A 25,847-nucleotide genomic window follows, 5' to 3' on the forward strand; every position below is an offset into this window, starting at 1 on the left:
GGCGGGGGGGGAGGACGGTTCTGGGGGGCGGCCCAAGGTGAGAGGGGCCAGCGCCGCGCCGGCGCGGGGGGAGGCTCAGCCCTCCCCTGCTCTCGTACACGAGCTGCTGTTAGAAAAATAGCGGACGGCTCATCACCTTGGGAGCGGGCGCTCGCCCGGGAGCCAGCCCTGGGGCCGAGCATCCCTTGAGCGGAGATGACAGCCGGGGAGCCCGGGGGGCGCAGAGCCCCAGGCCCCTCCTGGGAAGGCTCTCGGGGGTGACGGTGCCTGCGATGGGGGGCAGCGGGTGGCCTGGCCACAGTGGGGACCCTGCCAGCTCCCACCCCTGGCTGCTGCCCCTAATCTCCAGCCTTCGCTCGAGGCCCTCGGCCTCGTGGGGAGGCAGCGAGGAGATATGGGGAGCGTTATATAACGGCAGCCAGCGGGGAGCCTCCTCGAGGGGGCCGAGGCTGGGCCGGGGGGAGGATCCCGGGGGTGGGGGGGTGCCCAGGCCCCCCGTGGGGCGGCTCGGCCTGCTCCGCTGCCGGTCCCCGAGCCCCCGGTGCCGGGCCGGCTCCTGCTCCCCCGCCCCGTCGGGAGGCGCTCCCGGGCGCCGTGGCAGCGCTGCGGGGGGCCCCAGCCCCGGCCCCGGCCCCGCCGCTGCCGCTGCTGCTCCGACGGCGCCGCCGCGCCCCGGCCCCCGTCGGCGGGCAGGGGAAGGGAGGGGGCCCGGCGGGCGGGCGGAGCCGCGGCCCCGGGCGGTGGCGGTGGCGGCGGCGGGGCGGGGCGGCTCCGCGGGCGCCGTCGGGGCGGGCGCGGCGCCCGGCAGCGGCCCCGGGGCGCCCCGGCGGACTACAAGTCCCGAGCGGCGCGCACAGGCGCAGGGGCCGGGGGCGCGGAGCGGGGCGGGGAATGATGTCAGCCTGCGGGGAGCCCCGGCGCGGCCAATGGCGCGGCCGGGCTGGCGGCGGGGCCGGGCCAGCGGCGGCGGCGGGGGCGGCGGCGGCGGCGGCGAGCGCGCAGCGCCGGAGGGACGCGGCGCCCATTCATGAGCAGCCGCGCGCCCGCCGCCCCGGGGCCGCCGCCGGGGCCGGGGCCGCTGCCGCCGGCGGCCGCGGCGCCCAGGAGCGGAGCGCGGCCGGGGCCGGGGCCGGGGCCGGGGCCCGCGGCCGGCGCGGGGCAGGTGCGCGGCGGGCGGTGAGGCGGCGCCGCCATGGACACGTCGGGGCACTTCCACGACTCGGGCGTGGGGGACCTGGAGGAGGACCCCCGCTGCCCCTGCGCGTCGTCGGGCGACGAGCGCCCGCCGCCCGCCGCGCTGCCGCCGCTCCAGCACAGCCTGTTGCACTCGTCGCCCGGGTCGCTGCGGGCCCCTCCTCCCGCCGCCCCCGCCGCCCTCCACCCTTCCTCCCGCCACGGCAGCCAGCTCAACCTCAGCGACCACTTGGCCGGCCACTCGCCGGGCTCGGCGGCGGGCGGCAGGCACCGGCAGCCCAGCCCGCTGGTGCACCGCCGGGACAGCAACCCCTTCACCGAGATCGCCATGAGCTCCTGCAAGTACAGCGGTGGGGTGATGAAGCCCCTCAGCCGGCTAAGTGCCTCCCGGAGGAACCTCATCGAGGCGGAGCCCGAGGCGCAGCCGCTGCAGCTCTTCGGCGCCGGCGGCCCCCCCGAGATCGTGGTCTCGCGCGAGGACAACCACGCGCCCCCCGCGCGGCCCCCCGCGCGCCGCGGCCCCCGCGCCGACCGCCCCCACGCCCGCCCGGCCCCCGCCGCCTTCGCCAAGGGGCCCAAGCGCAAGGCGCAGAACATCGGCTACCGCCTGGGCCACCGCCGCGCGCTCTTCGAGAAGCGGAAGCGCCTCAGCGACTACGCGCTCATCTTCGGCATGTTCGGCATTGTCGTCATGGTCATCGAGACCGAGCTCTCCTGGGGGCTCTACTCCAAGGTAGCGCCGCCGGCGCCGGGCCTCTGCGGCGGGCGCGGGCTGGGCTCCCGGGCGGGCTGGGGCCGGGGCTGCCGTTTGCACCCGCGGGCGGCCGATGGGGCGGGCGCGGGGCCGTTTGCACCTGCAGGCAGCCGATGGGGCGGGCGCGGGGCCGTCCATGTCGGTCAGGGTCCGATGGCGCAGGGCGTTTGCACCGGCCGGTGTCCGCGGGGGCGATTTGCACCAGCGAGCGCCGGCCGGGGCGGGCGCGGGGCCGCGCGTGCCGCCTGGTGCCCCACGGGGCCGCGTGCGCTGGCCGGGCTTCGACGGGGCGGACCCGGGGCCTCCAGGGACCGTTGCACCAACGGGGCGGGCGCGGGGCTGGCGGCCGCGAGGCTGCGTGTCAAGCGGCGTGCCGGGACCAGGCCTGCTGCCAGGGCGGGTGCCGTGCCGGCTCCCCGGGCAGCCGCCCCTCCGGCCGCTCGTCCTGCCCGGAGCCCCCCCGCTCGGCCCGGACCCTCGGGGGCTGCCCGGCTCCTTGCACCCCCCCTGGTTGCACCCAAACCGCAGCTGAGGGCTGGTGCCCGCTGGCAGGGCCGCGGGGTGACCCCGCTGCTGCCGCGACGGGCAGGACCCGGCCGGTGCACGGCCCCCGCCCCGGGGCTGGCAGGAGCGCGGCCCCGTCCCGCTCGCCGGGCTGCGTCCGGGAGCTTTCCCTGCTGGGCTGCCGCTCCCTGCACACCGGCGGCCGAGGGCAGCTCCGTGCGCTCTGCGAGGAGCAGGGACGTCCCGGCGGGCGGCTGGGTCTCCCCCGGAGGTGGCCGTCCCCAGCGGGGACCCCGTCGGGGGCCGCGGCGCCCCCGGCTTGGGGCAGCAGCAGAGCGGCTGGACCGGCCGCGGTGGCCCTGGACCCTGGGGTGCTGCGCGGGTGCCGGGGGCGTTCGGGGTGCCTGGGGCAGGGCCGGGGGTCCTGGCCCCGTCGCGGTTGCCGCTGGCCCGCGGGCAGGCGGATCCCCACAGCGCCCAGCGCGGGACGAGGCATCCCGGGTGGGACCCGGCGGGGAGCGGTGCCCTCGGCAGGAACGTGGAGCCCTCCATCCTCCTCCACACCCCTTTCTTCTGCTGCCTTTTCTTTTTTTTTGAGGGACGGTGTCTTTTATTTATAATTCTCCCCCCACACACCCCTTTCAGCTCCTGCTCCCTGGCTGTGCTCGTTGGCAGCGATATGAATAACTCTTTGTATAGACATCTGTCATGTTATTTATACCTATCCAGCGAGGGGAAGTGAATAGGCATCCGCACTGGCAGGGCGTGCGTGGCACGGCGGGCGTCACGGCCAGCGCTGCCGAGGGAGGGGGCTCGGGGCCCGGCCGGGGGCTCCGGGGCCGCGCAGGAAAGGGGCTGCCGGGGGTGGCAGGGGCAACGCCGGAGCTGGCGGCAGGTGGAGGAGGAGGAGGGAGGCGCCGGGTGCCCCGTGGGCGCGTGGGACCCTGCCGCGTCCCCATGGAGACCCCCGGGCACGGGGCTCCCGCGCGGCGGGGAGCGCTGCCGGCAGCGGCATCCGCTGCTCCGCCGGAGGCGCGGGATGCTCCCAGCCCCGCACCGCGCATCCCTCCGCGGTGGGAGGATGCTGCTGCGCACGGCGACCGCGGCCCCGGGCGGTCCCCGCTCCGTGCAGCCGGCCGTGCCCACGGCAGAGCCACTGGCTGCCTGGTGCCCCCGCCGCGCTTGCGGGGGCCGCGGGGCCGGGGAAGCCCCCGCGTGGCAACGCTGCCTCGGGGCCGGGCTGTGCGGTGCCTCCCGGCAGGGCTTGCACCGCTCCCCGGGGAGGGGGCCGCGAGCCACCGCAGCGGCGAGGTGCCCGGCTATAAATACCCCGGCAGCCCCCACCGGTAGGAAACCGGAGCTCGCCGGCAGGGACGCGGCCGTGCCGAAAGAGCCCCGGTGCCGGGGGCCAGCAGCTGTCGTGCAGCCGGGGAATTCGGCACTCCGGGTGCCGCCAGCGGCATCGGGCGCTGGCCCGGCTCCAGGGCCGCCCCCGCGGGCGAGGGTGCCGGGCGCTCGCTCGGGAGCAGCCGGTGCAGGCTGCCGCCGGCGCCCGGGGATGCCGAGGCGCTGCTCCGCTCCGGCCGCGCTCTCCTGGTCCCGCGCTGTTGTTTGTCGCGAGCGTGGGAGCCGCCGGCGGCTCTTCCTGCCGGGCCCCTCCGGAGCCGCGTTGGCAGGAGCCCTCGGTAAACGGGGCGGGCGCGCGGCCGCCTTTCCCCAGTGCCGCCCGTGTCATGGCCCCCGCGGGCTGCTCCCCCCCGGCTTCGCCGCGGGTCGCTCTGGGCACGACGGCCCCGGCGTTGTCGCAGCTGAGCCCGGTGCGCCCCGGGCTGTCGGGCCGCGGCGCATCTTTGCCGGACGGCGGGATCTGGCGACGCCGGAGCTTCGCGGCCCGGCTGCACCGGGGCTTTTCCCGCGGCTGGATGCCAGGGGGACGCCAGGGCCGCGGCTCCCGCCCTCCCCGCCGGCTGCCTCGCAGCCTCCGCTGGTGGGAGGAGGGTTAAGGCTGTCTAGACGGCGGCTGAAATTGGCCCTGAAGGATGGCAGAACCGTTGCAGGAGTGACATCTCGCTGCAATTAATGCCGGGTGTTCCCCCGAGACACCGACTCGCTAAAAATAGCGGGTGCCGGGAGCTCTCCCGGCAGAGCGCGGCGGCAGGGGCAGCGCCGTGGGGCCGGCAGGCTCGGTGCCCTGGCGGGCGGCGGGGCCGGGGCAGTGGCAGCGGCCTTGGCGTGAGCCCGGCCTCGGAGGCCGCCTATTAATAGCGTTGTTTGGTCCCGGCACTTCTCTCGGCACCAGCCATTATGTCCAGACAATCGGGCGGCGAGTGCCAAGTTGTGAAGCCGCGAACAATGCGGGGCTGCGGGAACAGCGCTGCTTGCTGCACCCACGGCGTCCCTCTCCGGTGCCAGCGGCCTATTTTTATGAAAATTTTCCTCTCTCCGTTGTTAAGTGCCTGCACTGGGAGGAAAATCTTCCTGGAGAAGGAAAAGGGAACGAGCAACAGGTTGCAGCCGGCCCGGGGCGGTGGGAAGCGTGCGTTGCTGGGGGATGGCGGTGACGTGCAGTGAGCGTGCCAGGTCTCAGCGCGGGGGTGCCGGGCAGGGGCCGGTCCCGGCTCGCGGGTGCCAGCGCTGCGTCCGCTCGTCCGTCAGCAGCGCGGCCTTTCCGGCCGCCTTCGCTATCTGGCAGCACTGGGAGGGAGCCGCTCCCCACCCGGCCGCCCCGGCCTCCCCCCGGCTGAGCGGTGCCCTGCAGCCCCGGCGGGGGGGGTGGGGGGGGCGTGGGGACCCGCACTGGGCTGCAGAGGAGCCCTGGGGGGGGACGGTGAACCCTGCCCTTGCCCTGGGGAGCCGGGGAGCATTTGCTTTAGTCACCAGTGAATCAGGGGCTGGTTTAATTTACATAGAGCTAATTAGCAGGAGGATCTAATTAGACCATCCATTAGGGTGCCACAATATTGGGCTAATGCTGGATGTGGATAGATTGCTGGAGTCACTCATCCCAGCCGAGGGGAGCCTGGTAATTACATTTGGCAGAATTAGATTAAAAACATGGTTTTTGAAGGAGCGCTGCTCTCTCCGGCGGCGCAATCGAGGCGGGTGACACCGGGGCCGCGGTGCTGGGGTGGTGGGGGTCCCGCTGCCGGGCTCCCGGCCCCGCTGACGCTCTCGCGCTCTTGCCTTGCAGGACTCCATGTTCTCCCTGGCCCTGAAATGCCTTATCAGCCTCTCCACCGTCATCCTGCTGGGCCTCATCATCGCCTACCACACGCGGGAGGTGCAGGTGGGTCCCGCGCGGGCTGGCGGCGTCGTGCCGAGCCCGGGGCCGCGGCGCTCCGCATCGCTGGGCAGCCGATGCGCCAAGGAAAGCTGTGAAACGCTTTGCTAACCCAGCCCGCGCGCTCGCCTCCTCCGCGCCCGCCCCGGCCGCGCTGCTCCGGGGCTGCTCCACGGGCGGCCGGGCGCTGGCTCGGCTCGGCCCCCCGGTCCACCGGCCGCCCGCGCAGACCTGGGAAGGTGGCTGGAAAAGCAGACTTCCTCCCCGGGCGCGGGGCCAGCGGCGGGCGGGCTGGGAAGGCGGCTTCCCAGCAGCAGGGCCAGGAAGCCGCTCGGGTTCCCGTGCTCGCGCGAAGGACACGCGGAGACCGCGGCCTTGAGCACCCGCCGCGGGAAGCGCCGGGCGTGCGAGCGGTGCGGGGGTGGCGGTGCCAGCGCGGGCGGCTCCGGCGGCGCTTGGGCAGCTCCGAGATGCAGGGCTCTGCCCCGGCTCCCGCTGCGACCCGCCGCCGCGCTGCCCCGTGTCTTGCCTAACCTCGGTGCTGGAGGGGCCGGCCAAGGGCGACGGACCACTCAAAGCAAATATTTGCGAGTCCTGGTTTTTGCTAGAATAATATTTACCCTGGGGCGGCTTTGTTTGCGGTCAGCGAGGCGAGCTGCACCCCCTGTTCTTTCTGGCTTCCTCTGGTTGTTGTTCTTGGTAGCAGCTCTGCACACGCGCGTCCACCCCGGCCCGGGCGCAGGGCTGCGCCGCGCTCCCTCCTGCCCCGCCTGCGCGCGGGGCTACCGCCCTCGCTGTTGGCAAGCGCCGGCGCTGCTCGTCCCGGCCCCGCGTCCCCGTGGGCTCCCCGAGGTCTCCGCATCCTCGCGGCTCCCCCTCGGGCCCTCCCCAGCCCTTCTGTGGCTCCGTCGGCACGCAGAGCGGGATGTGTTATTTCACACGAGCTCTTGGCAGCGATGGGCAGCATGAAATAACTTCCTCCGCCGTCCTGCCCGCGACCCCCCGCGTGCCGCTGCCTGTCGCGGGCTCCGTCCCCACTGTGGCGGGGTCCCGGCGTCGGCCGGGCTCTGCGTGCGGCCCGGCAGGATCCCCCGTCCTCCCCCTCGGTGGCTCCCGCTGCGTCGCCGCGCGCTTTCCTCGAGCTGCACCTTCTCGGCTGGAGCAGACGGGCGGTTCGCGCTGATCCTGCCCCTCCCTGCCGCATGGTGCTGGCACGCCGCGTCCCCGTGCCCTGCCCGGCCGGGGTGACATTGGTGGCATGCACCTGCGCGTGCCGCTGGTGACGGCTCTCCCGAGCGCCCATGGCGTTTCCCCTGCGCCGCGTGGGGCTGCACAGCCAACCCCACCGCCGCCGCATCCCCCTTCCCTGCGAGGCCGGCCGCTCTGCCGGCGACGGAAATCGGATTGCTTTGACTTGATTTGTTCCTGATAAATCCATGCTGGCTGTTTATCGCCCTATTATCTTTTAGGTGCTTATAGAGGGATTGTGCATAATCCGGTCCGGGGTCTTTGCAGAGACGGAGCTGTAAATCCTCAGCTGCTCCCTCACACGGAGGGCGGCTGCGTCCGCCCTGCCGCGGCACCTCCCCGCTCTCCGGGTGCTCGGAAAGCCTCGGCAGCGGCTTCGCCTTGTCCCAGCCTCTCGGCGCTGACCATGCGCTGGCCGAGTCCATCGGCGACGTTTCTGGCTCTCCCTCTGCCTCGGTTTCCCCGCAGCCGGCTCCGGTTCTCGCAAGCCGTGCAGCATCCTGCGCCGCCGGCTGCTCCCGTCGCCGAGCCCTGGGCCGCCTCAGGGAGCAGCCGGTGCCGGCTCTGCCCGTCTGCGCCGGCCTCCGTCCCCGGGGCCGCGGCTGGGACGGGAGGGGGAGCGCGGCGACGTTTTCCCCCGGAGGATTTATGGGCTCGGCAGGCACCCGCGCGAGAGAAAGAGCAGCTGCCCGGGTGCTGGTTTCTTTTCCTGCCGCCTGTGACTCTAATGAAGTACAGGGTGATTTATGGTGTCCCCCGGGGCGGGCGGTGGCACGGCAGCAGCTCCGGCGCGCTGGCAGCCCCGGCCCCCCCGCCGGCCGCCCCCTTCCCCTCCGGCAGCCTCGGGGCACCGGCAGGCGATGCCGCGGGCTCCCCGCACGTGTCGGGCGCAGCCGCCTCCAGCCCTCCGCGCCTGCACGGCCGGGACCGACCCGACCCGAGCGGGGAGGGGGCCGGACGCCCCGGGGAGGCAGGGCGCATCCTCCAGGCTTCGGGGATGCCTCCCTGGGTACCGCGGCGGAGGCGGTTTCCATGGAAACCCGGGAGCAGCCCCGCGCTCGCTGGGAGCCGCCGCTGGAAGGGGCCGGCGAGGGGAGGCCGGCCCGGACCCCCGCCTTTGTCGCTCCCTTGGGCCGTTGCAAACCCCTCGTGCAGTCAGAGGCTTTCTGCCTTTTTCCTCCTGCTAATTTGTTTATTTTTAACACCCTTTTCCAGGAAGGAATGGGCTGTCAGCTCGCTGAATGCCTGAGGATCTCCCTTGACAGCTCGCAGCGTTTTTATAAACAACTGCTTAAACAAAGCGGCTAAAAGGAGCGGCGCTTCCCGACGAGGCGGGAGGCGGCCGGGCCGGGGCCGCGCTCCGGGCTTCCCCCGGGAGAGCCGGGCCGGCGGCAGGTGCCGGCCGGGAGCCGGTGGGCCGGACCCCGCGCGTCTGGCTGCCCCCGGGAGACCCGGGCAGGCGTGTGGGCTCGGCGGGCTCGGGGCTGGGCGCCGCGCGGATGCCGTCTCGCGGGCGGCAGCTGGCTCCGGAGCCGCGGCGCTGTTCCCGCGAGCGATGCCAGCTGGTGCCGCGCTGCCGCCCACGGCCCCCGCGGGCCCGGCCGGGAGAAGCCCGGGGAGTTCCCAGCCCCGCGGACGAGCCGGCGTTGCTCCCGTTTTGCTCCGGCTGCCGCGTCCCCTCGGGGCCTTTCGAGGTGATGCTCTGCCCGGGGCCTCGGCGGAGGCTCCCGAGCTGGCGGGGGACCAGCCCTGCCGCCCGGGCGGAGCGGGGAGCCGCGGCGGCACGCGGGCGGCTGCGGAGGCTGCGGCTCCCACGCGTTGCACGTGTCGGTGCGCGGCGGCCCCGGCGCTGCCGGCCCCGGCGGAGGCCCCGGCTGCCTCCTCCTGCCTCCTCCTGCCTCCTCCGGCGCTCCGGGGAGGCTGCGCCTCGCCCAGGATGAACCTGCGGTTGCTGCGGCAACTGGAGCCGCTCCTGGGCTGCGGGGCGCCCGCAAAGGAGCTGCCCCCCCAGCCGCAGCGGCCCCCCCCGCCGGGCTGGGCGCCTCCCCTGGGGCCGGGCGCCCCCGCACCCAAAATCCCCCTTCGGGGGGTCCCCGGCCCGCAGCCGTGCCCCGAGCACGCGCGGGAGGGCGGCAGGTTCCTGGTCATGCACGTGTCTCTTCCCACCATTCCCTTCCCAGTGCCCGCGGGTCCGCGAGCGGTTTCCCGACGCCCCCGTTTTAGGGGCTCTTGCGCCGTCCCTCCCGCTGGTGCAGCCGCCTCTGCCGCCTGGGTCCGGGCTCTTGCCGGCGGCCGCGGGCTGCTCCGGGGCTGTCGGCTGCTCCAGGGCCATCCGTGACCGCGTGGTTCTGCATCCCGGCAGCTCTTCGTGATCGACAACGGAGCCGACGACTGGCGGATAGCGATGACGTACGAGCGCATCCTCTACATCAGCCTGGAGATGCTGGTTTGTGCCATACACCCCATCCCCGGGGAGTACAAATTTTTCTGGACAGCCCGCCTGGCTTTCTCCTACACGCCGTCCCGGGCGGAGGCGGACGTGGACATCATCCTGTCCATCCCCATGTTCCTGCGCCTCTACCTGATCGCCCGGGTGATGCTGCTGCACAGCAAGCTCTTCACCGACGCCTCGTCCCGCAGCATCGGGGCCCTCAACAAGATCAACTTCAACACCCGCTTCGTCATGAAGACCCTCATGACCATCTGCCCCGGGACGGTGCTGCTGGTCTTCAGCATTTCCCTCTGGATCATCGCCGCCTGGACGGTGCGGGTGTGCGAGAGGTGAGCGGGGCTGGGCCGTGCCGGGGGCTCCCCGCGCCGCCCCAGGCGAGGGGGGTCGGGCCCGGGCGGGATTTGGGCTGCTCGGGGCGGGGGCGGAGGACGCTGGCTCGGGGGCACCGCGCCTGGCTCCGCTCCCTGCGCCGCTCGGAGCGACTGCCATGACAACCCGGCGGATGCGAGCCCGCTGCCGGGCGGCATCCCGACGGGAGCCGCGCGCCCGCGCCGGGGTTGCTGTGGCGACAGGCCCCCCCGGGCACCGGGGTGCCGGCTGCATGCCCGGCTCCGGTGGGGGGACCGGGGTGCCGGCTGCGTGCCCGGCTCCAGGGGGTGACCGGGGTGCCGGCTGCGCGCCCGGCTCCGGGGGGGTGCCGGGGCCCGGGGTGGCGCGTCACTGTGCTGCGCCGTGGAGCAGCCGGCTGCAGCCCCTTCCCGCTTCCGCTGCGTCGGCTGGCTCAGTGCGGCGGGAGCTGCTCCGCCGCCCCAGCCAGTGCCGCAGCCCCGGTGCAACAGCGGTGGTTTTACTACTGCAGCGACAGGAACCTCCGGTTCCCGCTGCGCGTCTCCTCCCCCGGGTGCGTCGCCGAGCCGCTGGATTTCGGGCCCTCCGGGGCTGAGCGGCGCCGGGAGCCCGGCTGCACCCCGGGCACGCGTGCACAGCGCTCGCAGGGGCATCGGCGGGCTCCTTCCCTCCTCGGCCGGGCCGGGGTGGATGGAGCTGGGGCGGCGCGGGTTCGTCTGCAGGAAGCCACTCAAGAAAACAAATGCACATTATTATTTATTTTAAGTGGATTAGCTAAATTGCATTAAATCCCTCTAAGTTGTTGCAGCAGTTTGTGGCTGTCTTTGGAAACAAGGCGCAAGTTTTTACCGCTGGGGCTCAGCCCAGCGCCGCTGGCTCCCTCGTGCCACGTTGCGTTTGCCTCCTCGCGAGGCCAAAGGAAGGGGAAGGAAGGACGGTGCTTGGGCCGCGGTGCACAGGCCTGCCGAGCCCTTGGGGTTGCGTTTGGGACCCGCCGCGAGCCGGCGGCTCCAGCCCCCGGGGCTCCCACCGTGCGTTAGCCGCCTCGGGCCTCGCCTGGGACGCCGGGGCTGCGCAGAGGGGCAGGAGCAGCTTTAGAAAACGTGGAAGTGGACTGGCGCTGCACGCTTGGGTTTTACGAGCTTTTACAGAGTGCTTTTATGGGCTGGTTTCTCTTAATGATGCTGTTAGAAGGCACTGGATAGTTGTACGCTGCTAATTGTGTTTGGGAGGTTTCTCTTTGTACCTCGGAAATGGGAATGGCTGGGATGGGCTGACGGGCTCCCAGGGGATTGATTCTGCACCTGGGGGGGCTCAGGCTGAAAAGCACAATGTAAATAAGTAACTATTAGGAATGAAAAATAGCAACGAAGGCCGATGAGCCGCTGCAGGTCACAGGCACAAGAGCTGCTGCGAACGGCCCTCACCCCCGCGCGTCTGCGAAGCAGCAAGCGTCGACCCGGGCAGCTCCCGGCCAGGCTGTGTCAGAGCGGTGCGGGGTCCGTGGGGAGGTGCAAGGACGCCGGAGAGCTGCACGGACCCGGGGGATGCACTGACCTCTGGGGGTGCAAGGACCTGGGGCCGTGCATGGACCAGGGGGATGCACAGAGCCCGGAGAGGTGCACCGACCCGGGGGATGCCCAGTCTTATGGGGCTGCATGGACCAGGGGGGATGCCCATCCCTCCTCGTCGCCCTTCCCTCCTCGTCCCTGGGCGCCGTGCAGCCCCCGGCCCCGGCGTCGCTCCCCACCGCTCCCGGCCCCTCCCCTGCCACCCGCTCGCTCGGGGTGGGCTGCAGCTCTCCGAAAGGCAGCGAGTTGCTAAGCAACCCCCGGCACGCTCTCCCCACTGCCGCGGAGCCGCTGCGGCGCTGCGGGATCGCTGGCAGCTCGGCGACGGGGCGCACGCACGTGTGCATGCACGTGCACCGGTGCACCCCCCCACACCCACCCGGGTTTGGGGTCCCGGCGCTCGCGGGGAGCGCGGCCGAGGGGCCGATGGAAATCAGCGCTCAGGTCTAAACAATTGCATCAGCCCCTGGCGCGCGCAGCCGGCCCCTCTTCCTGCTCCCCGGCTCGCGCGGGCCGGGCGCGTGCCAGCTGCTCCGGTTTATGAGCTCCTGCTGCTCAGAGCACTTGGAAAAGAAAACCTCGGTGCCTCCGGCCGCCCCGTGACCCCCTTCCTCCCGCCGGCAGCGGCAGGCGGCTCCGGAGCCCCTGGCCCTTATCAGGGCGACGCGGTCGCCTGCGGGTGGGGGGGGGACACGTCGGGGAGGGGGGAGCCCGAGGACAGGTGCCCGGGCCGGGCCGGCGTCGCGGGGCTCCGCTGCCCCACGGCTCCTGCCGTTGACCCCCGGCCTGGGGGCGGGGGGGGGGGAGGAAACGCCCTCCCGTGCCCCTGGCCAAACCCCCCAGAACGCAGCATTTCTGGCCAAAATTGCTGAGGGCTCCAGCGTTTCATGAGTCTCTAGTTACCTGGGGGGGGAGTTTAGGAAGAGAAGAAAACCCAACTGTTTGGAGAGTTAGGAGTTGAAAAGCTTGGACGCGTTGATTTGCAGGGAATTGCCAAAAGCTCCATCTGTTTTTCCTCTAATGATTTCACGAGGAGGCTGAGAGAAACCTGCCTCAGCGAAGGCGGCCGCCCCTGGCAGCCGGGGCCATGGCGCGCGCAGGCTCCGCGTGGCCGGACGGCGAGGGGACGCGTGGCCGCCCCGGCTCCCGGCCCCGGCTCCCGGCCGGAGCAGCAGCTGGGCCGCGGGGCCGGCCAGGGGCCGCCGACCTTGTCAGGGCAGGAAGCGGTGCTGGATTTCGTTGCTCGCCCGTTCCAAAGCGGCGACGTGGCCGCGGAAAGTTCACCGCTTCCCTGAGCTGCGGAAGCTCCGTGCGTGCTTCGTTCGGAGCGTGCAATGAGTCCGTCCGTCCTCAGCAGCCCCGTCCCGGGGCGCGGGCCGGAGCCCCGGTGGGATCCCTGCCGGGAGCGAGCGTGTGCGGAGCAGGGAAACGCGGGAGGAGAGCACCAGCGTCAAGCGGTGCCGCCGGGTTTGCTCTGCAGACCTCTAGTGCCGTCTGCGAGGAGGCGACGCTCACGCGGCGCCGGGGCTCGGCGGTCGCACGGGGCCGGGCGGGATGCAGGAGCCTGGGCTCGCTCGGAGCGAAGCGCTTCCCACCGCGGCCGATGGACCCTGCAAACCGCCCGCGCGGGTCTCCGCCGGCCCCGGCCTCCCCAGCGGCTCTTCCCGCTGCGCCACGTGGCGCCGGGGACGCAGCCAGCGGGCCGGGGACGCGGTGACAGGTCTGACCGAAAGCAGAAGCCCCTTCTGCTGAGCTTTGCTGCTGATTTGGTGCATGTGGGTTTTCCTTAGCCGGAAATTGTGAAATCGCTGTTGCTGCAGAACATGCCGTTATTCATCTCCATTCCTGTTTCGCCCCGTGGTCTCACGCGATGTCGCGCGGCCTCGCGCCCGGGAGCGGCGCGGGGCGTCCTGACGTCCGTCCCCCGGCAGGTACCACGACCAGCAGGACGTGACCAGCAACTTCCTGGGCGCCATGTGGCTCATCTCCATCACCTTCCTCTCCATCGGCTACGGCGACATGGTGCCTCACACCTACTGCGGGAAGGGCGTCTGCCTGCTCACCGGCATCATGGTAAGGGCCGCGGCGCTGAGCCGGGAGCGGGGCCGGCCGGCGGCTCCCAGCCCCGTCTGCGCGGCAGGTCTCCAGCGAAACCCCGGCGGTGAGAGAGCAAAACCTCGCACCGACGTTACCGAGCCGCAACGGGACAGGTTGCAGCGGGCGAGCGCGGCGGTGCCCGGGGCGAGTGCCACCCGCTGCCCCGGGAAGCAGGACGCGAGCTCCCGGCCGGCCGGCGTCTCCCCGGGGACTCGGGGCGCTTCCCCGCGCCGCTCCCTGCGCCGGGCCCTTCCCCCGCGGCTGCCGCAAACGCGGCGATTAGCTGGGAAAGGCGCTTGGTTTCCAAGGTGACGGCGGAGGCCGGGCGAATTCGGGTGACTTTGGAGCAGCGGCGGCGAGGGGGAGCCGGGGCGACCGCCGCTCCGGAGCGAAGCCTCCCGGCCTCGCGGCTGCCTCGAGCTGCGCTCGGAGGTTGGCTGCCTCCGCGGCGCCGGGGCCAAAGCGCTCGGTGCCTCCGGCTTGCGGGAGCCCCGGGCATCGCGGGAGCCGGCGGGGCCCTTCCCGGGGCGGCTCGCTGCAGGGTGCTGGCGTTGGGTTACCTGGGGCGTTTCACGGGTGGGGCGGAGAGGCGGGTGCGCTGGCCCGAGGGAGGAAACGCGGCCGGGGCCGGGGACCTTCCTCCGCGGCGGGGAGGGCGGCCGGGGGCTCTCGGTGCCCGGCTTCGCGGGGACTCGTGCGCCGGCGGGGCAGCGCGGTCTGGCTCTCGGCCTCGCCGCGGGCAGCGCCGGCTTTGGACAGTGCAAGCGGAGCAAGCGGCGAGCTCACGCTGCGCCCGGCGGGGAGGCAGCTCAGCCCGCCGCGTTAATTAAGGACTCTTTAATAAATTAAAGATCGCTCGCCGGGGTCGTGGGTCTCTGCCAGGGAAGGGGAGCTGCTGCTCGGGCACGGGCCGAGCCGCGGGCAGGCGCACCGGAACGCAGCCTCCTCCGCCTCGGCACCTCGCGTTTCGCATGAGCGGGAGGCCGGTCCCCCCGGGCCCGACCGCGCGGCGTCTTCCCGCTGGGGTAACCGGTGCGGCGGGCGGCCGCGGCGCCCGTCCCCGCTGACCTGTCCCCGCTGTCCCCGCACAGGGCGCCGGCTGCACCGCCCTGGTGGTGGCCGTGGTGGCCAGGAAGCTGGAGCTCACCAAAGCCGAGAAGCACGTCCACAACTTCATGATGGACACGCAGCTGACCAAGCGGGTAAGGCGAGCGGGCGCTCGCGCGAGACGCAGCCCTAAACCCCTTTCCCGGGGAGTTAAATCTCAACCCCTTTCCCGGTTTCGCGACGAGGCTCCAGCGAGCCCTCGTGCCGCGCGGGGGCTTTGGGGAGATCCGTGGGAATGCATGCCCCTCCGGCAGCAGTTCCCGCGTGGAAGCGGCTGCGCTGGCTGGGGCCGCAGGTGCCTTGCAGCAGCGTTTGCGGCCAGGCTGGAAAAGTAAACAGCCGCTCGGCCCCGCTCCTCCCCCCGGGATATGGCTCTGCCGGCGCCGTGCCCGGCAGCCTGGGGCCAATTAACTGCAAAGGCAGCAGCCGCGCTGCCGTGGAAGCGGGAGCCGGCCGGGGCCGCGTTCCCGCACAGGTGCTGGGCTGAGGCACGTGGCGCTGCCGTGCGCGGCCGAGCACCGGGGAGCCGCCTCCCGCCGCGGCCCGGGCACGGAGTCGGGAAATGAGAAAGCCTTCGGGATTATTTTTGATTTATATTTTTCAAAGCAAGGACATTAGCTTAATGTAAAGCCTCGCGCACGGGCAGGGAGCCCGGTGCTGGGGAAGGCTTCCCTGGCCCGCGGCCCCGGGAACAGGCTGTCCCCTGACGTGCCCGTGCCCGGCGGAGCAGCGCCGGCGGCGGGGGGACCCGTCCTGGCAAGGGGACCCAGCCTGGCGCTGCCGCGGCAGCAGAGAGAGGAGAACTCGGCACGGGGACGGTCTGCTCGCTCCTGGGCAAGGCTGGGTGGAAAACAGACCGCGCAGAGCAGCGGTAGGGCTAAAACGGCCACGTATGGGGCGTCGGAGCCTTCCCGCGGCGGCCGTCCGCACCCGCGCTGCCGAACGGGGGGACGTGCGCTCGCGGAGGGGACGGGTGAATCGGGAAAAGCCCCGCGGTGAAGGGCGCGTGCGCCGGCTCCGGGCCGCCCCGGCCGCGTGAGGGGGAACCGCGCTGGCTGCCCGGCTCGTTGCTCGGTGTCAGGACGTGGAAAGCTTTGTTAGGAGAGGGAGCTGCCGCGGAGGCGAGCTGTAACGAGCCAGGGGGGAGCGAGAAACAGCCGCAGCTCTCCCCATTGCCACGTCCCCCGGATGCTTCTGCCAGGGAAGCGGCTCTTCTGCCCTTGGGATCCTGCAGGGCCGGGACGGGCGTCTCCCCCGCACGGCTGGGCAGTTTTGTCGGGGTCCGGCACCCGGATCGGGACGCAGCGCCCGCGGGGCCGAGAGCCGCTGCTGGGCGCGGGGGTCTGCCCTGCGCGTGCCCCGGTCCGAGCAGCCCTCGCAGCTGCGTCCAGGCCCCGAATGATCCTTTGCAAACGCGCGGCGCGAGCGCCGTCCAGCACAAACGCTGCGCGCGGAGGCGAGCGCGTTGCTTCCAGCTGGGGGTGAGTCAAGTGCTCTCGCAACAGCAGCTATTTCTGATGGCAGAGGAGCAGCACGAGCCGAAGCCAAACCATTGTTTCCACAAAATAACACGTCCCATGTGCTGGCCCAGATGGGGAAAGTGACCCGCGGCCGCCTCTCTTCTCTTGCAGATCAAGAACGCTGCCGCCAACGTCCTCCGGGAGACGTGGCTCATCTACAAGCACACCAAGCTGCTGAAGAAGATCGACCACGCGAAGGTCCGGAAGCACCAGAGGAAGTTCCTACAAGCCATCCACCAGTAAGCGGAGCGCGGGGAGGGGGCCCTGCTGAGCCCGGCCGCGGCGGGGGGGACGAGCCGGCCCCGGTCGCAGAGCGGGGACGATTTCCGTTTCCCTGGAAGCAGCGACTCCCAGGCAGCGTCTCTAGGTGCCTTTTCTGATCACGGCTGACGACTGTGCCTTGGGGAAGGGCTGCACCCATATCGCTGTTTCCTTCTCCCCAGGCTGCGGAGCGTGAAGATGGAGCAGAGGAAGCTGAGCGACCAGGCCAACACGCTGGTTGACCTCTCGAAGGCAAGTCCTCGCAATGATCCCTCACCCAGCCAGCGGAAATGTTTCTCTTCACTTTCAAAAACCAAAAGCAGACCTGGCTGACCGCAAAATGCACCAGGCCCGTAGATACCAGCTGGGAATAGCTGCTGTGGGATTGCAGAGGAGGAGCGGAAAGTGCAGACAAACCGCGAGCTGGGAGGGGAGGCACCTCGCTTCCAGTAAGGGTCTGCGTTCGCTGCACTCTTGCACTCCTTGGAAACCCTCAGGAAGCCTCCAGCCGATGATCCTCATCGTTCAGCAGCACATTCCTGGCAGTCCCTTTCTCCCCTTCCCTCTGCCTGCGTTGCACGGAGGCAGGTTTTCATCATTTTAATGGCCTGGCGGCGGAAGAGCCGGCAGCCAAGCCACGGTCGCGGTGCGTGTCCTCCGGCACGCTCCCTGGCCTGCAGAGCCGCCTCGGTGCCGGCTGCGCTCCGACACCTGGATGCGAGCGGATGCTGTTCGCCGTCCCGCGTGGCTTTGCCTGAGGCTGGATTTTCCCAGGAGCTCAGCGTGCCAGCGCTGCGTCCCGCCGGCCAGCGAGCGCTGCAGCCCTTCCTCTCCCGGAGCGAGCCGGCACCGGGGCAGCCCTTGAGCCGCTGGCTGGCTTTGCTTGCAGGAACGGGTTAAAACACCGGCACGCGGAGGGGATTGTCCTGCGGGGCAGACAGCAGCCTCCCAGATCGCTGCCCATCGGTCAGGGCCTCCGTCCTTGCCCGTATCCCAAGCTCCTGGAGGCCAGGGCTGCCGACACGGAGGTGTCGGTCAGCGGGAAGGGGTTGAAAGCCCAAAACGGTGCCTGGTCGGGTCATGAGAGCCGCTGCCCCGGCAGCGCGGGGCTGCCGCGGGAGCCGAGTCCGCGGCGTGGGGAGGTGGCCCTGCCGCCTGCCTTGCCCGTGGCCACCGCGCTCACCCCACGCCCTCTCCTCTGTCCCTCCAGATGCAGAACGTCATGTACGACCTCATCACCGAGCTCAACGACCGCAGCGAGGACCTGGAGAAGCAGATCGGCAGCCTGGAGTCCAAGCTGGAGCAGCTCAGCGCCAGCTTCAACTCCCTCCCGCTGCTCATCGCCGACATGCTGCGCCAGCAGCAGCAGCGCCTGCTCGCCGCCGTCATCGAGGCCCGGGGGGTCGGCGTGGCCGTGGGCACCCCGCAGACGCCTCTCTCCGAGAGCCCCATCGGGGTCAGCTCCACCTCCTTCCCCACCCCTTACACGAGCTCGAGCAGCTGCTAAGATGCAGAACGAGCCCCTCAGCCCTCCAGGGACACGCAAGAGTTCCCGTGCAGGTCCTGCCATCTGAACGGACTTTCTCCCGGTTCTCGAGCCGCCACAGGAACATTTGGACCAAGCCGAGCTGATGCTCGGGGTTTGATAACGCCTTGGAATCGGAAATCCCTGTTTAGGTGCCTCTACATGTCGCGAAGGAAGTGGACGTGAGGCGAAGCCTCTGGCAAGGCCCGTGCTGCAGTGTTCGGTGGAGGACAGAAATCCACGCTCAATCTCAGGTCTTCACATTGAAAAAAAAAAAAAAAAGTCAGAAGCACTGAAGCAACGGAGACACCAGAGGGAGAGTATTCCACTGTGTGGAGCACGCGCGGGGCCTGGGCTGCGGCCAGCCCCGCTCCTCCCCGGCCCGCTCGTCTCGCTGAGGACGCCTGGGGCAGGAGGACCCGCCGCTTGCCAAGACGCAGAGCTCCCCTCGCCTGCTGCTCCCCTCGCAACTGCGAAGCCCTGGCGGGCAGATGCCAATAGCGTAATTTCTTGCACAGGCTCTGACCTAAGATGCCCATGCTCCATCCCATCTCCTTGCCAAGACACACACACGCGCCTACCTGCATACATCTGCTGCATTTCAGGGTAGGTGATGATGCTTCACTTTAGCCCGAGTGTCTTCAGAGTAGCGAGTGTTTTCTGCTCAGGCAGAGCAAGTGACAGCTCTTCTTTTCGGCCCTCAGTGTCATATTCTGCCTGGAGCCAAGTGCTGGAGTCCAGAAAGCAGTGCCTAAAGCAGGCGGGAACGCCGGTCCCCCGGGATCGGAGCGGTGCGCGGCACGCGGGAGCCGGTACCTGCCTTGTGCCCGAGGAACGTGACGCAAGCCAGCGCCGTGGCCGCGGCTCGGCGGCGCCCCAGAGGCCGGTGCCGCCGCTCGAGGGAAGCCACGTGCACGCTGCCGGGCGCAAGATCCGCGTGCGGGTGCAGCCCGCTCCGCAGGAGCAGCCTCGGGGCGGGCTGCGGGCCGGGCCCCGGGACGCCGCCCCAGCCCCGGTGCCTGCGGCAGCGGCGGCCGGCCCACGGCCGTGCGCGGGGGCCCGGGGGCTGCCGGGCGCCGCGGGGAGGAGACCGGGTTGCGCGATGGATCCCGAGCCGCTCGCATCACCACCCGCCCAGGACCACCCGCGCGTTTCGGGAAGTCGCCGGGCACGTCTCCAATCCCGGTGCTCTTTGAAGAGGCCTCAGAACTGACAGATGAAAAAATCAAATTAGCTACAAACACCATCTTCTCTGGCAACATGAATGTACGTGCTCAAGCCGAGCTGACAGCGCCGAATTCGCCTGGGTCAAACGGGGCTCGCTGTAAAGTGATGTAGTAACTGGGGAAGACGAGTACTGAGTGGGACGCTTCATCTGTTTAAAACAAAGACCATCTTGTTCACACTGTTCCTGCTGGGTTTGGCGGAGGACAGCAGCACCATCCAGGGCTGCGTTATGCAACATGCAGCTTTGCCGAAAGCCAGCCGTAGCCCGGCGCCCGGCGGCTGCTGCTTCCCGGGAACGTCTGCGGAAGGAGCAGAGCTCCGGCGGCCGCGTGCGGGGCGGAGGCGAGCAGCCCGCCGGTGCCCTGCGAGGAGCAGCCCGCCGCGGCGGACGGCTAATTTTTGCTGGTGTTCAGCTTTCAGTTGTGGAAACAGCTGTGGTCTGTTCTCCTTTCACTATCCCCCCGCGTAATTCTTAGTTCGGCCCCTTCGTCGTTTCCTGGTTCTGTCTGGTCTTTGCTCAAGCTTCCTGCTGCCGGGAGGCTCCGGCTTTGTGTCTTGGCGCTTTGGGGATGGTGTTTGCTGCTTTCAGTGAAAACTCAGCAGAGGATATTTATATATTTTTAAACAGATGAAGTAACCATGTAATTACTCCACGATATTAATTACACATCACCCAGCAGTGTCAGTAATTGTAATCAAAGTCACTGTGTTACTCCAGGTATACTTAGCCTGTAATCTTCTCCTTTGTAACTCTTTCACTTCCATAAATAACGCTGGATTTCATACGCACGTAGGCAGGGACATATCAGCCTGATGCATAGGAATCTCTGTGCAAAACTCCACTTACTGCTGGTGGTAGGTGTTTTACTCCTTATGCCCTACAATTAAAGTTACGTAGAAAACAAGCAGTAGTTAGCGAGGAATACTCCCGCCCGCCGGCTCCAGCCATCCGCGGGCCGTGGGGGAGCAGGGCTCCTCTGCCGCCGGCTCCGGGGGAGGCTCAGCGGAGCGAGGCCCTGGCCCTGAGAGGTGTGCTTGCGTCGAGCCTGTTGGTAGCACAGTAGCAGCATGTGGTTGTTCTGCAGCCTGCTTTGCATTCAGGGAGGCGAGGAGGTGCACAGAGATCACTGCCAGCATTTTCTATTCCGTGGCCAGCAGGAGCTACTCAGCTTCCGTGAATGAGCTGCTCTTCCCCTTTTTGAAGATCTTATTAGTGTAATTGCTGAGTGGGCAGGACTGCTGGGAGAGTGTCATGTCTTGGCAGCAGCCCTGCCGTCCTGTCACTGCCTTGGCAGCAACCCAAAGTCTCTTCTTAGCCTTGCTGCTGACCCCTGTGTGCCTACAGATACCCCTTGGCCCCACTGCCCCTCTCATAAGATGGGGATGAAGAAGCTTCTGCTGGTCTTTGTAAGGAGGTTTCAGGCATGGAAATGAAGAAAACTTTGTAAGCTCTAAGAATGAGCATAAAATACAGTCTCCACTCCAGGCAGCCAGGAGAGAAAAATGTTTCCATGCCTCTCCTGTGGCTCGTGTAGGCACAAGCTGCCATGTACAACATGTCCTGCAGGGACTTGCACTGGGTTTGTGGTTTAAGCAGTGGTGAGAGATGCAGAAATGTTTCCTAGAGCGTTAGCTAGCTGAGGGAAGTATTGATGCCCAAGAATCGATATCACCAGCAGGGACCTCCTTACTGGCTCATAATCAATTCTGGTCAATCAAACTGAATAAGACAAGACCAGGAAATGTCAAATTGCAAGGACTTGGGGCTCTGAAGGGGAATGAAATACCAGTGGTGAAAGCTTGAGTATCACAGCCCGTGCAAGAGCCCCCGTTCTTGGGCACAGCTGTCTGGTTCAGAGTGATTTCGTTAGGGTTGATTGGTGCCCTGACAGGAGCTGCTGGCTGGGCTGGGGAGGCATCATGCTGGTTTTGGTGCTGCCTGGGCAGCTCGGCCGTGCCAGGCTGTGTCCTGCCGTGTGGACCGGGGTCCGTGTGTGCCGCTGCAGCCCCGGCCCTGCACCCCCAGCCTCCACCCCGCGCTCCGTACCCCACGCCCTGCAGCCCTGCTCCCCCCGCTCTGCACCTTGCAGCTCCCGTGCTGAATCCTGCAGCCCTGCCCTGCACCTGATGCCTTGCACCCTGCGCTCTGCACCCCGCACCCCTCCGTCCTGCACCCCCATGCTGCACCTCGTCCTCTCCGCCCCACACCCTCATCTCCCGGTATTGCATCTGCACCCTGCGCCCCACACCCTGCATCCCGCGCACCCCGCACCCCCCAACCTTGCACCCCCCCAACCTTGCACCCCCCCACCTTGCACCCCTCCCATCCCCCCCCGCACCCCTCGCGCACCCCGCACCCTTCGCACCCCGGCGGCGGCGGCCGTTCAGCACCGCGGACAGCAGCCGGGCGCCGTCGCCGCCGCGGGCGGCCCCGACCCTCCGCCCCGGGCACCGGCGCCCCCGGCCCCGGCCCCGCCGCCGGGACGCGGAGCCGCCCAGGAGGGTCCAGCTCTGCCGGGCTCGGCGGCGCCGAGACGTCCCCGCTCCGACTCCGTGACCGCGTGCGTCCGCGCGACGCCAAGGGCCGGCCGCGGTCCGGTGCCCCGAGCCCCCGCGCTGCAGACACGCGATGTCCCCGTCGCCAGCGCAGCTCGCCGTGGGGCTCGGGTGGGCCAGCACCGTGGGAGCCGCTGCTCCCGGCAAGCGGAGCTCGGTAAAGACCTCTGGAGTAGCCTTGGTACGCGCAGCAGCCACAATGCATACTGGAACGTGCCCGCACGAACCGGAGTTTCCCTTTCAAGCAGCTGCTTGGCAGATCTCCAGTAAATGGTCTCCCTCTCCCCGTGGCAGGATGCTCCCGAGCTGGTGCTGTTTACACACCTGAGAAAGTCCTTTCGGAGCCTGCAGCCATGGGCCTCGAGCGGACACCCCTCCAACTGCATCAGGACACGTGGAGAGAAGAGCTGAGACCAGCAACAGCCGTGGAGGAGAAGCACAAGAACACAACTCAAAAGCATAGTTCTAAGCCCAAAGAGATGCTGACCTTCCGTAGCCAGGAAGCCGTCAGCCACCACACGCCAAGCGGACCGAACCAGCCTGCACCCAGGTTTTGCAATGTAAAGAAAGGTAAAAAATCCCATGTTCTCTAGCTGCTACAGCCAGAGAGATTTCATCCTGAAGCCCCTACAGGACCCATCCAACTACAGCCAGTCTCATTTTTGGCATAGCCTCAGTTTTTGCTCCACGAACCTCTTCCCTGCACTGCCTGCAAGGAAATGTCCTAGAAGCAGAACACCAGAAAAATACAACATCCTCTCTGCAAACTCACAGACTGAAGTATTTCTGTCCAGACTTAAAACGATGAGCTTCACCATGGGTTTGCATCTTGCCTCTGTACTGCTCGCTTCTTTTTTAATAATAGGGGAAAGCATAATAGTTTATTTTAACTATGAAATATATTGCTATATTATAAAGGATATTGTAACTTTCAATTATGTTTTTGTATCAAACTAGTTTGTCAGCAGGCAGCAATGTCAGCCTGCTGCCAAAATGTCTGTTTCTGAGTACAGTCATTGCTCCACGTGAGGACCGAGGCGAGGGTTAGCAGATGAGTCTTTGAAATTCATCTGGAAAGACTCCACACGCTTCTAATCCTTTAAATTCTTGGGTATTAATTTGCATTACCTGGAAGCTGTCTTTAGGCTGCCTTTAACAGGTCTGAAGTCAATATAGCCTGATTGCACTGGAGCTTTGCTTCTTACTGGTGAAAGCTGCGCCCCGCTTCTCCCCCAGGGTTGCAACAAGCCCTCCAGCAGTCTCTGGAAAGCCATCTCCTCCCTCGGGCGTCGTCCTTAGCTGAAGGTGGGATCCAACTCACTGGGTACAAACTGTACGAGACCTGAAATTCCAGTTCAGCAAACCATGTTTTCCCACTGGGATGGAGGTTTTTGTGGAATAAGCAGTGCAAGGAGTGCTTCTCCTCGCCTCGAATGTGACTTGCAGCACAGTCTATGCTACTCTAGTAGAGAATACTCAATCTTGGCTCAGTGCAGAGTGACACAGGCAGGACCCAGATATGTTCTGAACTAGGGCTCACTTGTGCCTAGAAAAGCAGGAGGGTGTGAACAGCTTCTTCCCCGGTAGAGCTGGTCTGTTGTGCACTTGCCGCTTCAGTACGTTGCTCCGCGTTTGGCCTGGGGTCCTGCAGGGGAAGGATCATTCCTGTGTGCTTTTGCTCCCTAGGCTTCAAGCCCGGTTGTGCAGGTCGATTGGAAGGAAGTGTGCAGAAACAGTGCTCTCGCTTTTTTCCTCTCAGGTCAACATGTAATTCCTTGGGTGATGGTGTAAGGACATGCTTGCTTAGATGACTTGCGTAGCTGCAGGTAAGGTCTGCTCTCACAGGGAAATGCTTGGAATAGGAAATTTTCCTGCCATCCTTTGAGTCAGTGCAGCTCACGCTCCCTCCTCGGCCGCGCTCGTGCCGGTGATGAATTGCACTGAGTTTCCGCACTGCAGGAAGCCCTCCGCGCCCGGGTCGTGCCGGCTCTCTGGGGCTGGTCCCGCGAGCCTGGCCAGGAACGGGGCTTCGCACCCTGTCCCAGAGAGCTGCAGCCCGGGCCGGCCCATCTTTGTTCCCTTCGGGCCGAGGTCGTGACTGTAGGACAGCAAAGGGGTATCCCCGAACGCGGGCGAGAGGCACAACAGGGTTCCAGGTGCTTCTCCATCCCGGCCTTCCAGTACGCGACGTTTATGGCCTCACGTACCCGGAGAGCATCTCTTCCTCATGTCCAGCCCCCAGCTGGGCTGGAGCTGCTCCGCATTGAGTGTAGGACAAGATTTGTGGGCAAATAAGTCTTAACATTTTCTTTTGCAGCCCTGATCCTTGTTCCTGGCTAGTCTTCCTGTGTGGAGCGTGGCCTCGCTGGTGGTAATGGCCAGGAACGAGCAGAGCGCATGGGACCAATTCTTGCTGCTTTCTTCCAGAGTAGTGTTTGCAGAAAAGCCCCGACACCGACTCGTCTGTATTAGAATAGTTATCACTGTTGTGCTGTTGTTATTAACCACTGTTGTTATTGTCACTGTTGTGCTGGCCTGACCCTCCCAGGCCAATTAAAGGACTTTAGCGTCAGGCCCCACCAGCAATGCGAGACGGCAGCCGTACCTCGCCAAGAGCTCTGCCCGCGAGGCTCCGACGGCTTCGTGGCGGCACCGGGAGCGTTGCATCTCACCGCCGGACCCGGCGGCTGCCGCAGCACGGGGTTTGCCCTTGCGCAGCCCCCTCCTCGGCGGTCAGGCTGGCTCTGCCGGCTGCCTCCTGCCCGGCCGGGCAGCGGTTATGTGCAGAGCGGGCAGGCAACGCCCGAGCGCTCGCGCGGATGGTGGCTGCAGATGGACGAGGCTGGGATCCCCCTGCCCGGCTGGGGAGCTCCTGCCCCACGCGTTCGCCCCCCTCGTGGGGGGCTTTTGGGCGGCAGCTGCCCCTCGTTGGGCGCGGGGCTGGGAGCAGGCGGGAGGGCTGGGCTGCGGCTCTGCACAGCCCTTCCGGAGGCGAGGGCAGGGCTTGCCCTCTCCTGCCGCCGGCCGGGCACGGGGTCCCGCTCTGGGGCTCCCGAGGGCGGCAGGATTTCGAGGGCGCGGGGGCTCCCCCCTGCCCCGCGTCTCCCTGCCGGCCTGGAGCCCGGCGCTGCGGGGAGCTGCCCTCGGGGGTGGCGATTCCCGGGCGCTTTGGGAAGGGGAGGGGAAGCTGCTGCCGCCCAAGGGCTCCGCTCTGCCTTGGCCCCAGCTTCCCCTCGCCCGAAGGCCTCCCGACGGCTCCGGGGTCACGGAGCGGCTGCTGTGGGGGGAGGAAAAGCTGCTCTTGGGGATCAGCTGTTCCCTGTCGGATGAGCTGTCTCCCGAGTCTGGCCTGTGCCGCCTGGCTCAGGCAATGGGGCGCCCGGGAGGTCTCCAGCGCGCCGTTCCCGGCGGATGCTCCCAGCCCCGGTGCTCTGCTTCCGCCCAAAGTGTTCTTCCCGCGGGGCCGGGCTCGGCCCCGCCGTGGTCCCCGCGCGCTCCGGCTCGCGGCCGCAGCTGCCAGCCCCGCGGTCAGGATCCGGCCCCGGGCTCGCGCTCCTCCTCCTGCTCGGAGCACGGCCGGGCCCCTCGCGCGGGGGGAAGGGAGCGGGAACCCGCCGCCCCCAGCGTTGCCATAAAACCGATCTGTACCCAGAAACAGGCATGTTTTAAACTATGGCTTTAACCTGTTCACTGTAAAAAGTGCCTTGGACTTTAATCTGAAGAGGTCAGTATCTATAAATATTTACCTGTGCGGGTGTGTAAGTATGCAAATATCCATGTATAGTTACACACAAATATATGATATCTACGTACATATATAAACGCTTCAGACCCTCTGTTGTGCTGGTCTCCGGAGCTCTGTTCTTCCGCTGGGGAAGGCGTTCGGTCTCCGACGTGCCGGAGCCGCGTCCGAGGGGTGCGTGGCGGCTATTCGCCCCTCTAGGAGCGTTTCCTATGGAAGGGAATGAGGTGCTTTTCCTTGGAGGGGGAGTGGGAAAGCAGCAGGTGGTCTGCCGGGTCCAGATGAGAGCTGCCGCCTGCTCCGGGCCCCGCGGCCCCGGCTCCGGGGCGCGAGCGGCCGGTGGTGCCCGCCGCAGATGGCGTTTCGCTGCGCGATGCTCCCTGGGCGGCTCGGCAGCTCCCGTGGGCGTCCCGGGGAGCCGCTCGGTGCCTGTCGGGTGCTCGGGGCCGCGTCCGGCTGCC

At 68.2% G+C, this 25,847-nt stretch overlaps 1 protein-coding gene across 2 annotated transcripts; it reads left to right on the forward strand.

Annotated features, from left to right (window-relative positions):
- Positions 1–974: 974 nt before the first annotated feature.
- On the forward strand, positions 975–25,480 carry KCNN3 (potassium calcium-activated channel subfamily N member 3). Of its 2 annotated transcripts, XR_010385412.1 has the most exons (9): positions 975–1,927; positions 5,643–5,738; positions 9,343–9,761; positions 13,283–13,424; positions 14,540–14,650; positions 16,187–16,314; positions 16,519–16,588; positions 17,547–18,467; positions 18,566–25,480. XR_010385412.1 is itself a non-coding variant. In XM_064499123.1 (8 exons), the coding sequence occupies exons 1-8, from the start codon at positions 1,193–1,195 to the stop codon at positions 17,841–17,843; spliced, it is 1,998 nt and encodes a 665-aa protein (XP_064355193.1). In that variant the 5' UTR covers positions 975–1,192; the 3' UTR covers positions 17,844–25,480. The 2 variants fall into 2 exon arrangements, 1 of the variants encoding a protein (XP_064355193.1); XM_064499123.1 differs by having other exon boundaries at positions 17,547–25,480.
- The last annotated feature ends 367 nt before the right edge of the window (positions 25,481–25,847 follow it).

The sequence above is a fragment of the Dromaius novaehollandiae genome, chromosome 29, assembly GCF_036370855.1.
Source record: "Dromaius novaehollandiae isolate bDroNov1 chromosome 29, bDroNov1.hap1, whole genome shotgun sequence".
Classification (NCBI taxonomy): domain Eukaryota; kingdom Metazoa; phylum Chordata; class Aves; order Casuariiformes; family Dromaiidae; genus Dromaius; species Dromaius novaehollandiae.